The sequence below is a fragment of the Oryza sativa genome, chromosome 10 (genome assembly GCF_034140825.1).
Source record: "Oryza sativa Japonica Group chromosome 10, ASM3414082v1".
Classification (NCBI taxonomy): Eukaryota; Viridiplantae; Streptophyta; class Magnoliopsida; order Poales; family Poaceae; genus Oryza; species Oryza sativa.
Window position 1 is genome coordinate 19011196 of NC_089044.1, and position 17431 is coordinate 19028626.

The 17431-nt window shown below is 41.3% G+C and overlaps 2 protein-coding genes and 1 long non-coding RNA gene across 4 annotated transcripts; 2 read left to right on the plus strand and 1 right to left on the minus strand.

The window, feature by feature from the left end:
* The first annotated feature begins 247 nt into the window (after positions 1 to 247).
* Positions 248 to 9259, plus strand: LOC4348941 (protein EXECUTER 1, chloroplastic-like). 2 transcript variants are annotated; one of them, NM_001423068.1, is made up of 12 exons: positions 248 to 993; positions 2211 to 2327; positions 2742 to 2807; positions 3889 to 3995; positions 4362 to 4440; positions 5284 to 5997; positions 6463 to 6571; positions 6686 to 6852; positions 7299 to 7373; positions 7448 to 7540; positions 7625 to 7737; positions 8636 to 9259. In NM_001423068.1, the coding sequence occupies exons 1-11, from the start codon at positions 430 to 432 to the stop codon at positions 7715 to 7717; spliced, it is 2184 nt and encodes a 727-aa protein (NP_001409997.1). In that variant the 5' UTR covers positions 248 to 429; the 3' UTR covers positions 7718 to 7737; positions 8636 to 9259. The 2 variants fall into 2 exon arrangements, with proteins under 2 accessions (NP_001409997.1, XP_066160539.1); XM_066304442.1 differs by having other exon boundaries at positions 284 to 993; positions 8639 to 9175.
* Positions 9260 to 10855: 1596 nt separating this feature from the next.
* LOC9268716 (uncharacterized) lies at positions 10856 to 11677 on the minus strand. Its single transcript, XR_003238856.2, has 2 exons — positions 11498 to 11677; positions 10856 to 11370 (listed from the first exon to the last, which is right to left on the minus strand). It is a non-coding gene; the product is annotated as an uncharacterized lncRNA (long non-coding RNA).
* A 2959-nt stretch (positions 11678 to 14636) lies between these two features.
* LOC4348943 (uncharacterized) lies at positions 14637 to 17156 on the plus strand. Its single transcript, XM_015757417.3, has 3 exons — positions 14637 to 15056; positions 15258 to 15394; positions 16032 to 17156. The coding sequence occupies exons 1-3, from the start codon at positions 14793 to 14795 to the stop codon at positions 16735 to 16737; spliced, it is 1107 nt and encodes a 368-aa protein (XP_015612903.1). The 5' UTR covers positions 14637 to 14792; the 3' UTR covers positions 16738 to 17156.
* Positions 17157 to 17431: the final 275 nt, after the last annotated feature.

The window sequence follows — 17431 nt, forward strand, 5'->3', positions numbered from 1 at the left end:
GTGCTGCACCCACGCCGTTGGCGCCGAACCTTTTCTCGTGGCCCCCCGCGTTTCCGACGACCCAAGCAAGGTATTCCAAAAAAGAGAGAAAAAAAAAACAACAAAAATCGCACGCCGCAGAAACCCCCACAGCCACGAACGCACGGGCCCAAAGCCCCAAAGCACAGGTGTCCGGTGGTGGGGCCCACCTGTCATGGTCTCCCCCGTCACAGATCCCCTCCTGCTCTCCCCGCCCGCGACTTCGCGACTCTTATCATCTCTTCCCCTCTTTTCGTTCCAATCCACAGGAGGAGAGGCGAGGAGAGGAGAGCGAAGGAGCAGAGGCGAAGCACGAGTCCAATCCAAACCCGAAAAATTCGCGTGGCGGCCAAGCCATCGACGCGAGCGAAACGCACGAGCGCGTCGCCTCCGCCTCCGCCGCGCCTCGCCATGGCGGCGGCCGTCTCCACGGCGCCGCGCGCGCCGCTCCCCGCCGGCGCCGTGTCGTCCTCCTGCTGCTCGTCGTCGTCCTCCTCCGCGTCGATGTCGCGGAGGTGGGATCCGAGCCCGAACCCTAGCAGCGGCAGCGGCAGCAGGTTGTTCCTCGCGGCGCGGCGCGGGGAGCGGCTGCGCGTGCGCCGGCTTGCGGGCGCCGCGCCCGCACCGGCACCACGCCGCCGCGTTTCGTCCGTGGTGCGGTGCGGCGGCGGTGGAGGCGGCGTGCGGAGCCCCGACGACGCGGACGCCGGCAGCGGCGAGCGGCGGAGGGGCTGGGACGCGCTGTTCCACGACGCGTTCCAGGGCGCCGTGCGGCGGTGGAGCGAGTACGTCGGCAGCCACTGGCCCTTGGCGCCTGCCGGGAAGGATGCTGGGCTCGGGAAGAGGGTTGAGAGTCGTCGCGAAGAGCAGGTTAGGGGCGAGGTGGAGGAGGAAGAGGGGAAGTGGAGCTGGGAGAGGTGGAAGCAGCACTTCGCGCTAATCGAAGAGAGCGAGCGCCTCGTCGATGAGCTGCAGGTATATCTCTCGCACGGAGATTAATTCAATCAATTCATGTCATTTACAAATCACGTGCTCTTAACCATAAGTTTCAAATTTGTTGATTCCAGCAGAAAATTTACGTTTTTATGTAACATCGAGCTCCAGACGTGTACTTGTAGAAATGCATCTGTTTAATTCCTGGACCAATATCCGGCTCCGTCGGTTGGCTTATTCTAGGAATAAGCCAAACGGCATATTTACAAATGGAAAATAATTTGTGAATAAAACTTTTATATACGTACTCTTAGCGACCTAAAAGCAAAGTCTGAAAAATAAACTTCGATGAAAAAAACCTCAAAATCAACTTCAAATTTAAAGTTGAAAATTCAAATTTTGGCCGATAAGCATAAGCATAAGCATAAGCAAAAAGATGGGGCTGAGCATGTGTGACTGTGGACTGGTCGTGGATTTTGTTCATCTGGAAACTACCGTGAATTAAACTTAGTTATAGGAGGGTGTGCTGGTGGACTTCACGATGGTATCGATATTTCTATTTGCTGTCCATGTTATCTACAAGTAACCTGAGGAACCTTAGCATAGTGTAAACAATATGTCCCTAGAGGCTTGCATTATGGAAGCTAAAGCCTTCTTTTGTTAAGGCTATATGGTTTGATGTGCTCAGAAAATGTGCTTTGTACTGTGAGTTAGACTTTGTATGTAGGCAAAGTAGACAAGTTCCCGTTCTCCTTATGCTGAACATAGCCTTACAAGTTTCCTCTGGAGCTACTATTAAGTTGCATAATTCAACATTGACCATTACTGAAGCTAATCCATTCCAATATCAGGAAGAGAGCCAGTTACAAACTTATCTCCTCAGTTCAGTGGTGCTTATACATTTTAAATGTCTGACAATTTAGTTTTAAATTGTCAAACATGACAGTTTGGTGATATCTAGAATTGTTTGAAACCAAGTACTCCCTCCGTCCCAAAATATAGCGACTTAGGACTGGATGGGACATATCCTAGTACAACGAATCTGGACATTGCTATATTTTGGGATGGAGGGAGTCTGTTAGATGCATAATATCTGGATATAACGGTATAACCTCCTCAAACATAGCAGATGGAACTTAGTTGTGTATGAGGCAGATTCACCATATCAATTGTGTGCTTTTGTTCATACATGTTTTTCTCCCCAATGTTTTTGTGTTACACCATCACATATTTCCTGATTGTTGTATATTGCATTTCAGCTACAACTACGGACTGCTGTTTATAGAGAGGACTTCAGGAGTGCTCACAAACTGAAGTTGGCTATTGCGGCTACATCAAAAAACGATACTGTGGGCAGAGCAATTTCTGACTTAAATGTAAGGAGTATCTCTTTTTTAATTGCATAAACAGCAAATGGCACTTTTGATCTTTGCTAAAATGGTGCACAGTTGATCCTATACAAGCTTATAAGAGGACTAATGGCTAGCACTATTGTTGATTTGATGGAAAATAATAAATAATAACTAACAAGTTTGGTACTAGCTGAAATAACCAATTTATGGAAGAACAACGTAGTCTTGCACCCCAAATTTCCCCAAGCTAACATATTTGTACCCACTGTATTATTCAGCAAAAGATGTCTAACTTCTACTGATAACAGAAGGATGTAAATAAATTGCTTTTGTAGGTAGAGCAATGAATCCAAATTATTTTCCATGGCCAAAATAGTGGGAACATATTTGATAATTACAAGATAATTGAAACTCTTTTCTAATCTTTTTGGCATGCAGAGTGCAATAGAAGAGGAGCGCTACATGGATGCAACTTATATTAGAGATCATGCTGGCGCAGGATTGGTTAGTATCGCAAAGTTTTTACTTATGTTTCTTTTGTATCGCTATATTATATGCATGCAATTATGAAATACCTATTATGTACCTGTTGCCATTCGAGTTAATAATTCTGGACCAGGTATTAGAGAGAAAACAGACCAGTAAATCAGAATAGGTACAATGGATTCAAGTTAATTTAGCTCAACTGCTCAAGCATTAGCCTGAGAGGTTCCTATTCATTTAAAATTATTATATGTAACCATTTCGAGTCATTTCTAGCATTCTAGCAATGGCTTGCTGTATGTACACTAAATCTACTAGCAAAATGCCCAAGCTTTGCTACAGGACAGAAGAAAAAAATCATAATATGTCATAGCTAAATATTTTTTTATTCAAATATCTTAGTATCACTTGTTTGAACCAAATGTTGGACTATTCCACTATATTAGAAAATATCAGGGGGAAATTTGTAAAAACTGCAAAAACAATGGCAGATTCACTGCCACCATCACTAGAGGCTTTTAAAAAGAGTATAGATGTTTCCCTGTTATTACAGCATAAGAATAACAATTTGATTCCTCTCGTGTTTTAAGCAAGCAAGCATGATAATTAAATTATATTTCAAGCAAAATTTGACCATTTTAGTTACTTATCCTGACGGTGGCATTAAGGCTCATACTATACATATAATAATAATTTTAAATGAATGGTTTAGAGGTTGTGCAAGTCCACACTGTAATTTCTACTTTGATGTCTTGTGGCCTATGTTGTTTGTCTGGTGAATGCCACAGTTAGAACTTGTTTGAGACCGAGCATGGCACCTATGCTCGATCAGGAGAATCTATCCTCAGGCTCCTCAAGACCTGAACCACTTCTGTTTTTAGAATGCGTGGTGTGATGAGGAAGGAATAATAATAAACATAAAATATAAGTGTGCTGTTATGAAGGTTCAGCTGTATGCATGTAGTATTTAAGTGTTCTGTAAGTGTTCTATTTTTTTGCCCTTATGTTCTGTAGTGCATGCTTATCCATTTCTATGTTTTCTTTTTCTTCTTTCCATCTGCACAAAAGAATGCCATCAACTGATCCTTTAAAGCACCTGCAGTTGGGATGGTGGTCTGGGATTTCTGGAAATTTGTCTGATCCATATGGTCTTATAATTCGTATAAGTGCTGAACATGGTCGATATGTGGCGAAAAGTTACGATACCAGGTAATAGTTGTCATTTTTTATCATTATTATCTGCATTCTTAATTACATGTCCGATACGAGGATAACTGCCTCATGGGCAATTTAGTTTTTTCACCTGTTCTATTACAGAGGCATTTTCAGTCAAGATTTTTGTGCATCCGTGTTCACGTTGTGTTCATGAAACAGTTGGGATTCTTGTTTCATTCCATTATGATTATCCCATTGTTGATGGGAAGAAAATCCAATAGGGTATGAAGGGTTAGCTAATAGCTACTAACGAATGCTTGCATTGATCAAGCTGATGCCATCATGGAAATGGTTGCATATTAGCATTGATAAAATATTTGCTCTACTTGCTAGTTGAGCCTTTAATTTTCTCTTGTTCAGGCAGCTGAATTCAGATGGCCCTGGTTTCCCCATATTTGAAATTTACTTTGCTGAGGCCAATGGAGGGTACAATCTGCAGGTGCGCTAAATTAAATTCCAATGAAAAAAATATGCCTGGAATCATAGGAATAGTTCTTTTTGTTACCAATTGAATAAGTTGAACACGCATTTATTGTTTTTTCATGCACTCCCTGTAAACTCACAATGACATCCTTTATTTCTTTAATGTGGAAATTACATTATAAATATGGTAAAGGCTGAGTCTTCTCTCTAAAAAAATGGTAATGGCATCTGGAAGTGTCATATTGACCTGCATTTTTCTACATTTTGAATAAGGAATTCACTCACCTTTAGGAAATATAGTAATAGATGAATGCACATCATCAAAGGAAAAAAAAGAGAAAAGATTGCATGTCCACCTAGGCTATCCCAAATTTGCTTTTTTAAAGAAACATCAGGGCACTCCCCTATTCCATTTTTCATTACAGTGGAACAATGATATTTTAATATTTCACATGGAAAATTATGATTTCCTTTTATAGTTACAACCATTGTGGTTACAAATCCTGTATTTGCATTTTTTTATATATTTGAGCCAACAGTTCCTTTTATACCAACATTATTGAGCTTTAGTTTTTTTCCTCTTGATCACAAATTAGCAGATTATGGCACAAATCCTTTTCTTTTTGTGAAGTACCAAAATACAGTGTACATTGAAGTTGAACATCACAAATATTATAACCTACAAATGGGTTTGACATGCATGGTTATATGACTTCTCTATTTGGTGTAATTTTGATAGAAATAACTGACATCTTTTTTTAATCTAATAACCTGTGCAAAGTTATCAGAACTGCTAAGCAAACTACTTGCATATTGTTGTTCTTCTCATCTTTTGACAAAATGGTATTCTTGTTTACAGGCAGTGCATCTGAAACCAGATGACAGTGATTCTCAGCAGTTGTCAAATACGTTGAGAGAGAAACTAGGCATGGATAGTATAAACATATCTAGCAGTTCATTTGGAGCTAAACATGAGGATCACAATGAAGGTGTAAACATGGATGATCAAAATAGTGATGATAGTGATATTTCTGCTGGTCCAGCTGGTTTCAAAAACTTGCCAAGCGATTCAACTCCAGTTCCCAGGGTTAAAATACTAAAAGTGGTGCCCATGGAAAATGTTAATCAGGACTATATAATCAAAATTTTTGATCAGATGTCGGATGAAGATGATGAAAATGATAATCCTGAGGATGAAATTGAATCATCAGAGGACATTGGTGATGGAGATAACGTTGAAGAAGCAGAAGCAGCTTCTGCAGAAGATAATGTTGATGAATCTGGCGATGAAAGTGATATTGAAGCCTTAATATCAATTGATTTTATCACAGAGGACGACAAGGATTTTATGTCTCCATCATCCACAAAAGCCTTTGAACGAATGCCAGCTAGATTAGAAAGAAGAGACCGTTTTTCATTTTCGTTCTATACTGAACAATATAGTAAAAGGCAAGATGTGGAAAAAGTTCAGGGGATTTCCAAAGAAAAAGTTGGACTCCGAACTGCTCAGCAGGATGATGATGATCTCCAATTTGACCGTGTAAAGTTAGTAGGCAGCAACAGAAAATTATCGGTAAGTATTATGCTGCCGTACTGTTTTATGTTTGCTTTTGATATCCTGCATTTGTCTTAATTTGAATAAAAGATTGATTGATTGTCGATTTATGGCCTATGAACTCTCTGATTTTGTTCCTGAATTGCCAGTTTTTTTTTTGTGAATTACTGTTTGTTAAATTCACAAAACCTTTTTGTCTCTGCCAATTATTCTTCTTCAGGGTGTTTATAGTATCTTTTTTTCAGCTGACTGTTAAATGTCAAATTATCTAATCTTCACATTTTTTTTCTGCTTTTATTTGCTTATCAATGCAAGCATATCCCCTGTTCAACAAGATTTGAATAAATTTTGTAGACTAAGGAAAGGCATATTGTCTAATTCAGCTTGAAGTAAATAAATTTTGTAGACTAAAGAAAAGCATGGATTTTTCAAATTGACTGAGTTTGTCTTTTTCATGGTGCCATTTTAATTTATCTTATGCAGGTACTACAACTTGGCATCAAGCAACACAATAATAAGGTTCAGCAAAAATTGTACGGAGTTACTCACTTCAGCCGTATTCAGATACCTGTCTCCTCAGATCCTCTTACTGGTACGTTGAAAATGATATTTTTCACTTAGGATTTTAGTGGTATAATTGTTCTCATTTAGCCACAAACTTTTCCTTATTGCTGGTATTAGCTGATTAGGCATCTCTCCTTGGCAGGTTTATACATGACGGCATCAGGTTTTGACTCAGAAATTCTTAGCTTACAACGAAAATTTGGTCAATGGCGAGAGGATGATTCATCTGAAGAGCACAGGGACCTACAGTTCTATGAGTATGTTGAGGCTGTAAAGTTGACCGGTGACAACCTTGTGCCAGCGGGTCAGGTATTATGCCTTCAACTCTTGTAGCCATACAAAACTAACAAGTACTGTAAGTAATATGTATTCCCTTGTTTTTGTTCTTCCCACTTGTTGAAGAAATAAAATACATATTGACTTTTCACAAAATAGTTTTCTGCTAAGAAGTGCAATCATTATACTATTTCTTGACAATCTTGTGAATTCCCTTATGGCATTTTTCACTCTCAAGCACTTGCACATATCCTAAAGCACCAACAAGGGGTAAGTAGGTCCTATCCATCCTTGTTTGGTGCTGTGCAACATGCTATTTGCAGAACCATGGAAGCACATCTCCTTTTGTGTTTGTTGTGTCTTGAGGTGGCTATTTCAAGTTTACAAATCGTGACTAGTTGGTGCAGCCTAAATATTGATATCCTGTTTTTCTGGTGAGCACTACAATTTAGGTTTATCTTATACAGTCTCCATGTCAGGTTGTCTTCCGTGCAAAGGTTGGCAAACATTATCAGCTTCCACATAAGGGAATCATCCCTAGAGAACTTGGAGTGGTACTTTTTTCTCTCTCGTAGTTTTAGTTATTTTTTCTTTTCAATAGTGAACTTGACTGCTATATTGTATATAGGTTGCTAGGTACAAAGGGGAAAGGAGAATTGCAGATCCAGGTTTCCAAAACCCTCGTTGGGTTGATGGCGAGCTTTTGATACTAGATGGAAAGGTTGAAAACTATTCATATAATGCACATTTCCTTGTATATTCACGAGATACTTTTTTTTAACAGGTTTTGTTTGTGAATTTGCAGTTCATCAGAGATGGTCCTGTGATAGCTTTCTTTTACTGGACATCAAACTTTCATCTTTTTGAATTCTTTAGGCGGTTGAAGCTTCCTGATTAGTTTCAGAGAATCAGTTGAAGGTAAATGAATTTTGTCTTTGTGTGGCCCAGCTGTTATTGTGCTGAAGTAATCTTCATATGTTCTATTCTCGCACCATATTGCACTTGCTATGTTTAATTATGCATGCAGAATTGGTGCCAAAACTAGTTACAAATAGTATGACACTAGTAACAAATAGAAGAACACTACTCTTTTTTGGGATGCTATTGAAGCATTTTTTACTCCTGATGTGGCCACCATGATTCTGTTAGCCTACATATAGTGAGAACAAAGTGTGTGCTCTATGCTAGGTTTGGATGAGCAGTGAGCATGAATAGACCGACCCATGAAAGTTGCGAGTTGAGAAGCATGTCCCGCGTTGTATTTTCTGCATGTCTTTCCTGACTTTTGAAATTAGCCAGTTACTATAGTCGTTGCCGGGAATCTGATTAGGTTCGATCTTGAGACGCTCTGGCAAACTGATGTTGATATACCAAAGAATATTGGAATTAAGCATTTAGGATGGGTGCACTGCATGTCATACTACATGTAGAGGGGAGAGGGCCCAGCAGGCACATGTTAGTTGGACGGTTTGAACCATAACTTTCTGTCCCATTTTACTTATTATAGTTAGCTGTATGTTCGTATGAGCACCGAGGACTTGCTCTGTTTCCTTGACTGGTTAGTATGATCATGCATGGAGTATTTTAATGCCATTCAAATACGTGAATACATGATTCTTCTGCGGTGAACATAACTAACTTATCTCGTTTATTGTTGAGCAGCTAGCAACTGCTATTATTCCAACCCTACTTTACGCCTGCTTCATCATGTTTTTTTGTGTGATGTCTGCAATTTTGTTCGTAAGATACTAAAATGCTTTGCAATCAGTCTGATCTTTAGCAAGAACTAAAAAGTGGATTTGTTGCTTTTTTATAGCAGGCCATTCCACAATCTTGCATGTCGATGTACATAACAGAATGTACATAATCGTCTTCGTTAAAAAATACAGTTGGGAAGAATTGCGCAACATCACATTCCTTTTCTTTGGAGAGAATCCAGTGGAATGAGGACTTGAGCGGCGGCATCTCCAATCTCACTGGAAGATGCCACTTTTAAGGAAAGAACTCGCACAAAGGAAGATATGAAGAGTGAACTCGTTGTTCCATTTCCTTTCAGCTCACCAACCCGGTTTGGAGTTGGAGGCCAGGTCCAAGATAGTTTAGTAAGAAAGAAAAGTAGGTTGAAAGCTCCAAAATGAAAAGCTAGAATTATTCCAGGGTTTCAACTGTTGCTTTTTCGAGCCATATCACACAGGAACAATTGTACGTGAAATATAAGTAGGAACAGTTTTGGCCAGTGTGATCAAATAATTCAACCGGTGGTAATAACGGGCACTTCGTGTTTTGTAAATCCAACCAGTAGCAGGGGGGATAACTGCTGTGTGTATATATATAACTCAGCATGAATTTTGTTGAACTTTGGCCTTGTTTAGTTTCCAAAAAAAAAACTTTTCACCAATCACATCAAATGTTTGGACACATACATGGAGTATTAAATGTGGAGAAAAAAAAATTACAGTTTGCGTGTAAATTGTGAGACGGATTTTTTAAGTCTAATTGCATCATGATTTGACAATGTGGTGTTACAGTAAACATTTAGTAATGACGGATTAATTATACTTAATAAATTTGTCTCGCAGTTTTCTGTTGAAATCTGTAATTTATTTTGTTATTAGACTATATTTAATCAAATGCGTGTCCGTATATTCAAATATTTAATGTGACAACCAAATCTAAAATTTCTCCCCAACTAAACCAGGCCTTTGTGTACCAGGGCCCTTTTCCGGGCAAGTATTCCCATTCTTTCCACTCACAGCTACAAAGTTCATTGTTGCTGGCAAGTTCGGAGCTAGCAAAGGATTTTCTTTCTTCTGAGACCAAACGCTCCTGAAACCGTAAAACTAACGAGCAAAACAACTACAAAACGGAAGGAAACCCGACCAGAGCCGCAAGTTGTGGCTCGCGCCGACCGACCGACCATGCCGCCGACGGCGACGCTCCCGCCGATCGCGGCGGCCGGGGCCTCCGCCGCGAGAGGCTGCCACTTGCTCAGGATCGACGGGTACTCCGGCACCCTGAACGTGCAGGCGAGCCAGCTGCCAGCCCATCCCATCTCCTCCCGCCCGTTCCGCGTCGGCGGCCGGCCGCGCCTGGCGCATCCGCGCCGCGCCGAGAGGCCGGTCTCCCAGCAACACCGACTTCATCTCCTTCCACCTCTCGCTCGACAACGGCGACGAGTCCGCCACCACCGCCGAGCCGGTGGTGGCGCAGGCCACCTTCTGCCTCCTCGACCGCCGGCCGTCGGCAGCCGGTGCCGTCCTACACCATCACCACCACCACCAACGACTTCTCGGTGAACAGGTGACGGGGGTACGACTACGAGAGGGGGAAGCTGGAGAGCTCGGAGTCAGAGCTCATCAACGACGACTGCCTCCTTCGGATGCCATGTCAGCGTTACGGAGGCACAGGTGGAGAACTGCTTTTTAGTCCCGGTTTGTAACCCCCTGTAGTCTCGGTTTTTAAACTTGGACTAAAGATCGCTATATTTAGGTCCTCTTTGTTTAGGCTTATAAGCCAACTTATAAGCCAAAAAGTCTAAGCCTAAACAAACAAGCAGCCTTTTCGTTTGGTTTTTTAAAGCCATAAGCCGCTCTTACACTATTAAGTCAAAAGATAGGTTGGAGAGGCTTTTTTGGCTTATATGAGATATATGTATGACTCCACCACTAAACTTAGGACATTAAATTCACTAGCTTATAAATCATATAAACCAATAAGCTGACTTAAAAGTCTAAGCCAATAAGCCTAAACCTAAACAAAGAAGACCTTAGTCCCGGGTGAAAAAATCGGGACTAAAGATCGATCTTTAGCCCCGCCAACTAAGAGTAAAAAGAGGGATATTTAAGTCCTGGTTGGTGTTATCAACCGGAACTAAAGAGAGGGTAGCTTTCTTTTTTATTTTCTCCCGAATCGAGTGGTATGCATATCGTCAAATCAAACCCCAAATCCACGTCACAACTCCACAGCACGATTCACATATTCATCACAAATTCATTCACAATATCCATTCACATATTCATTCACAACATCACAAATATGTTCACAATATTGATTCGCGGGTTCATTGACAACATCGAGTCACATACTCATTTATAACATCACAGATTCATTAACATCGATCCATAGATTCATTCACAGAGCAAAACATCTAAACCACAAATAAAAAAAAATCAAAAAAACAAAAAAAATCGACTCACCAAGCGGCCTCCCATCCCGCCGCCGGCCGGCCACCCATCCCGCCGCTTCCCCTCCGGCCGGATCTGGGGGAGGGGAGGGCGAGGCCGCCGGCGACCGGCCTCCGTCCCACCGGCCCACGCCCATTTAATGGGAGCTGCCAGCCCATCTCCTCCCGCCCGTTCCGCGTCGGCGGCCTGCCGCGCCTGGCGCATCTGCTACGCGCCGAGAGGCCCGGTCTCCCAGCAACACCGACTTCATCTCCTTCCACCTCTCGCTCGACGACGGCGACGAGTCCGCCACCACCGCCGAGCCGGTGGTGGTGCAGGCCACACCTTCTGCCTCAACCGCCGCCGGCAGCCGAAGCCCGAAGCCGTCCTACACCATCACCACCCCCAACGACTTCTCGGTGAACAAGTCATGGGGGGACGAGAGGTTCATCGAGAGGGAGAAGATGGAGAGCTCGGAGTCGGAGCTCATCAACGATGACTGCCTAGTGCCTCACCTTCGGATGCCACGTCAGCGTCATGGAGGAGGAAGCTGGGTGGCCGTATTCCATGGAGGAGCTCCTGGAACCAAGAACCATGGCCGTATTCCATGGAGGAGCTCCTGGAACCAAGAACCATGGCCGTATTCCTGCCCAACCAAGAACCGCATCATACGGATAAGGTCATAAGGGACACATATCCTCTACCGTACAGATAAGGGGATAAATAGTGGTGGAGCTAACGACACCATAGTGTTCATGCAACTAATAATGTTTTTTGTGATTTAACTAGTTTTGTTAGGTGTCAACGGTTATCGGTAGTGGAGACGACATCGACAAAGCCTGAGCTGTCACTAACCTACCCAGGAGCTAAATTCGCAATTGAGGGAACGCATATTCTGTACCATATGCACATTGCCATAACAACTAACGTATAGACTCATTTATTCTGAAGCATATATGTTACTGGCTCGTATGACACCTACTGTACTACCGTACAATAGAGAACTAATGAAATAGATAGCTAATGAGATTGTTATGTTGCTGTATAGTATCATTTTTTTTTTCTAAAAAGGTTCACATAAGAACAAAATATGAACCGTCGACTACATGTATCGAGCAAACATGAGAAGCAATTCATGCTTCTATTTAATTAGGACTAGAGAAAAATAAAAAGACATAGAACAATTCTAGCGTTTCAAAGATAGGCATACTTAATTATTTTCTTCCAACGGAGAAACATACTGGTTCCATTGAATCGGTGGTATTCAATTTTAGAAGAAATTGAATGCTAAGCAATGATAATATTACTAATTTTCAAATAAAATATTACTACTACCTTGTACTCCTCATTTCAGCTGGATTTGCGTAGATTCTTGACAAATCGAAATAAATAAAATCTATTGCCAAACATCTATCTATTATAGTATTAAGACAGCTCGAAAAGGAGACACCACGTTCGCTGTAGAGGTTAGAAATTTCCACATTAATCGGAGAAAAAGAAAAAATACGACCGTTATATTGTGGTCCCTTTAGATTTTAGCGGCTGAGATATAATAAGAGTCCATAGAAAAAATTAAGAAATTATAGTCTGTTTACGTAAGGTGAATTAGAGACGGACATATTGGTTATAATGGCAGACCGAGTCAGATACGAATCGACGTGTGTATGGATTTAACAACAACATGATAATTCTAATTGCAAAGTGACACAACTTGACTGTGGAAATCAAATCAGAATAACACCATTGAATATGATTAGATGTGTATGATTCTATCACCCCGTTTCTTAATTAAAATTTAAAATAAAAATAAAATAAAACAAGAAATTAGAAAAACATATTATTAAATCAGCTTTGAAAGGTGGCATACGTTCGCCGTGGAGGTTAGAAATTCCCACATTAATCGGAGAAAAAAATGAGAGTCCAAGTAGGAATATAATTTTAAAATAACTAAAATTCGGAATTAAAAATAAGAAATTTTAGAAGAAGAGTCCATATAAGAACCAATACAAGATTAATTAAAATTTGAAATAAAAAAATAAAGTAAATTCCAAAATTGTTAGAAAAATAAAAAATATAGTTCGAATAGGAATACAATTTTGAAATAGAGTCCATATAAAAACCTAATACGAGATTAATTAAAATTTAGAATGAAAAATAAAATAAAATCCAAAATTGGATAAACTAAAAAAAGAGAGTTCAAGTAGGAATACAATTTCGAAACGACTGAAATTGAAAATAAAAAATAAATTAAAAGAACACAATACGATATATTAGTTAAAATTCGAAATAAAAAATAAAATAAAATCTGAAATTAGAAAAAGAAAAAAAAGATTTCAACTAGAAATATAATTTATAAATAATTTTATAAATAACTAAATTGGTGATAAAAAATAAAAACTATTGAAAGAAAAGACCATCTCAAACACATGAGGAGATTAATTAAGTAAAAGGCCTATAAAGGAGTAGAGTGGCGGCGGTTGATGGAACATCTAAAAACTATTAATAAAACACCAGATAGAATCCTAATGACGATTAAAAGGAAGGATGACGGGCAGGTCGTGAAGCAACCGGTCAAGGCGGTTGGTAGGACTTCTAGAAATTAAAAAAAATAAACCCTAATAATAATCAATTTGATTTTTAAAATCTTAATGACAACAAAAAGGAGAGACAGCGGGCGGGTCGTACAAGAGTATAATGCTAGCGCCGCCGATTGTTGGTGGGACTTTTAGGAAGTAAAAAATAAATTCCAAAGATGTGTATGTTCGATTTTTAGAATCCCAATAATAATAAAGAGTAGGGGGTGGACGGGTCGTAGAGGAGTATAGTGACAACATTTGACGGGATTTCTAAAAACTATCAAAAACGAAATCCAACGAGACAATAAATTATAAAAACTATAAGGTTCAATTTTAAAAGGTTCGCACTTCTAAAAAGTAAAAAACAAATAAACTCCAATGATAATCATGTTTGATTTTAAAATCTCAATGACAATAAAGAAGGAAGGCAGTGGGCAAGCCGTAGAGGAGTATGCTAACAAAACCACTGACGTTTTGTCGGAACTTCTAGAAAGTAAAAAATGAACCCTAACAATAATTATGTTCGATTTTGAAAATATCAATGACAATAAAGAGAAGAGGCAATGGAGATGCCATAGAGGAGTATAATGACAGTGTTTGTTGGGACTTCTAGAAATTATAAAAACGAAACCCATGAGGACAATAAACTCTAAAAAGTATAAGATCTAATTTTTAAAGGTTTCCAAAGAGAATGAATAAAAACCATGTAGATCGAGCCAGCAAATAAAGAAGGATATGACATAAGTAAATGATAGCAATTGATGTGATTTTTAAAAATTATAAAATTAGAAACAAGGGGATGATAAGGTTTGGTCTTTAAAGTCTCAAAACAACGAGATAACTATTTAATAAATTAATAAATTTTAAGTAAAATCATATTAAAAATACCAACAGCTAGTTTGAAGAAGAGGGAGAGAGATGGAGGTGGACGCGAGCGAGAGTCTCCCTTGCGCCACGTTTCTCGCGTCCGTTCTTCTCCGAGCCGCGTCAAACAAAACCAAACACCACCGTGCGAGCTCTCTCTCTCTCTCCCCTCCCCCCTCCTCCTCTTTCTCTCTCCTCCCCTTCTCCTCTCTCTCTCCTTCCGCTGATTCCGTCACCGCCTCTCTCCCGCCGCCCACGCGGCCACCGGAACCCGCCGCCGGGGACGGCGAATCCGGGGCGGCCCCGCCCCGAATCGGCGCCGCCCGCTCCCAGATCTCCCACCCCTTCCCCGGGGGCGCCTCCGCATGTCATGAGCCGCCCCCATTTGCCCAAAGACGACCACGCCTTCGCCAATGGGTTCTTGTTCGACGGCGTGGCCCGCCGCCCCGGCGAGATCGAGGAGGCGGCCGCCTTCGCCGCCGCCGCCGACGTGGCCATCACCATAGCCGCCGAGCAGTCCGGGTCCCCCTCGTCGTCCACGGCGCCGCCGATGTCGTCGTGCGGGCAGTACATGCTCCACCGGGTGGGCAAGCTCGACACCCTCGCCGGGATCGCTATCAAGTACGGCGTCGAGGTAATGCGACGGGAGTACACTGAATTTTTTTTAGGGCCTTTTTTTTTCACTGCTCCATATTGGAATACTCCATTAGAGAAGATATAAAATAACAGTCCTTAACTTCTAGCTGTTTTAGGTAGTAGTATGCCGTTTAGCTCTATATTGATTGGGAAATGATTTTGGAATGGTTTGCGCATTGTTTTTGTGGTGGTGTTGTAGGTAGCGGACATCAAGAGGCTGAATGGCCTATCAACTGACCTCCAGATGTTTGCGCACAAGACGCTGCGGATTCCGCTCCCCGGGAGGCATCCTCCGTCGACTTACCAGCAGAACGGTTCATATGAGGGTGATGACAGGTAGTTAAAAATCATGACATCACTTTGCTCCCATCGCCAGCAAAATGCTGGACTTAGCATTGTCCGTTGTGGAGTTGTCCTCACTTATCAGCATTGGCGCGTCACAGCACAGTGCTATATCTTTTATAGATTTACATGGAGTTTGGTAGTTATGAATTTGTCTGTAGCCAATTTCTCTCTATGATGTGCAGAGGGCAGTTAATTAATTAGGTGGTTATATGACTTGGGATTTTGGCTTTGGGCTCCAAATACATGGCTAATAGTATGTTCTCTGTTTGTTCTTTTGCGATTGTTCACCTTCCGCTATTATTTCCTGTATAACATCCATTGAGTGACCATAGTTATAGCTCAGAACATAAGATAAGCTAGGGCAGGAATGAATGAAGAGCATTAAAATGTAGAGAATATGGTAAAGAGAACACATTTCAGCCAAACCTGCAACTAGGTCCTAATCATCTTGTGCTCAGGGGGAGAGCCTTATTTAGGCCACACTGGGCCATATGGCCCTCCCAAGTCGATAAAATAACATTTGTACCATACTATAGGCTAATTACCTGCTATGGTTGCTCTTGGATAAGCAGACATTTCTCTAGCTCTTATATGCATTATCAGTTATAACAATATGATATTATTTCAGGGAATGTACTCCTCCACGTCGCCTTCATGATGATATATTGGATTCAGTTTTGAGAACACCAAAGCACAAGGCTTCACCAGCCATGAGCCTTCTGCAGGGGTACTATGGTCTCACACCACCTCCAAAGAAGGATACGACACATGAAGGCACAGAAATGGCAGTATATAGAAAAGGAAAATCTGTTTTCTTGGATGATGACCCATGGTTTGGAGAGCCGCCAGATTCCGACCCATTCCCTTTTCAACATAGGAAAACTAGAAGTCTTGCAATAGGTTCTTCTCTTCTGAATGGCGAGACTGAGGAGAATGGCGACAGCGAAAAGTTGATAAGGCGACGCCAGAAAGCTGATGGTGAGTTGTTACCTAGGGAAGAAAATGGTAGTAGTGCTGTCCTAGCAAGGGCTGGGAAAGGCCTGGCGTTGAGGCCTAAGTCGGGCAGTCGACAAGATTTGAACAAGAGCCAGCAGAATCTCATTGCATTGGCGGAGCCTTCTTTCGGTGATGGGTTGCATGCTGTAAGGAAATCGTCGAGCACTCCGGAGTTCCAAGAGCCAGAGAGCAACAGCAGCAGCACCAGTTCCTCCATATGGTCGACAAGCAAGTGGACCTTAAAACCAGACGCTTTCACTCTCCCTCTTCCCCTCCCTCTTTTTGACAACATTCCAAAGCCAATCGCTGCTTGGAGAAACAAGGCGGCTCGAGATTAGTAGCTTATAGTCTCTTGGTTTTGCACAACTCCTGTTCTAAAGCAAGGCCCTGTAAGCACCCCCCGGAGGAGCTTCGGTTGACAACAGCTCTTCTGAGAGTTGGAAGCAGAGCAGAGGACCTTGTGGACCTTGGTTACTTCTTCCTGGGTGGCTGGAGCACAACTCAGGAAGATCAAACACAGAGATGGTTCAGAGATTAGCTTCTGTTTTATGGTTCCCTTGTTATATTGGAGATGTTGCAACGAGTAGCAGCATCAGTTTCTTCAGTTAAGTTATAGATGACACAGAGCCTTGGATACTGAGGGTATTCTTTTGTACACAAATGCAGATAAATGTAGGGATCGAAAGGCGGCTATATATGTTGTATGTGTGAGAACTTCGCTGATATAGAAAAGTATCGTCATTATTTACCTTCCAAATGAGATTTGTTTTTGTTCTTTACTTTTTTGGCCTTGGTGGCTCAATTATAATCTCTTTTCCCACTGTGTTGCTTGCCAGTTGCCATTGCAATTACATGTACTCCACCTACAATCTGTGTTCTTTTCAGAGAACAACCTGACAGTTATTTTTGTCAGTTCATCGTAGTGAAATGCAAACAATCTCTAAAAAATTTCAAACAAGTTTTTCTTCTCTAGAAAAGACAAAAAAAAAAGAATATAAATGCTATAGAGAGATTCATTCATCAAATGGGCAT

Bases quoted from the DNA above. Each gene is read 5' to 3' on its own strand.
- LOC4348941 (NM_001423068.1), top strand. From the start codon at position 430: ATGGCGGCGGCCGTCTCCACGGCGCCGCGCGCGCCGCTCCCCGCCGGC. The intron at 3,996-4,361 runs GTAATAGTTGTC...TCTCTTGTTCAG, and splicing joins GCGAAAAGTTACGATACCAG to GCAGCTGAATTCAGATGGCC. The intron at 7,541-7,624 runs GTTGAAAACTAT...GTGAATTTGCAG, and splicing joins TTTTGATACTAGATGGAAAG to TTCATCAGAGATGGTCCTGT.
- LOC4348943 (XM_015757417.3), top strand. From the start codon at position 14,793: ATGAGCCGCCCCCATTTGCCCAAAGACGACCACGCCTTCGCCAATGGG. The intron at 15,057-15,257 runs GTAATGCGACGG...GTGGTGTTGTAG, and splicing joins CTATCAAGTACGGCGTCGAG to GTAGCGGACATCAAGAGGCT. The intron at 15,395-16,031 runs GTAGTTAAAAAT...ATATTATTTCAG, and splicing joins TCATATGAGGGTGATGACAG to GGAATGTACTCCTCCACGTC.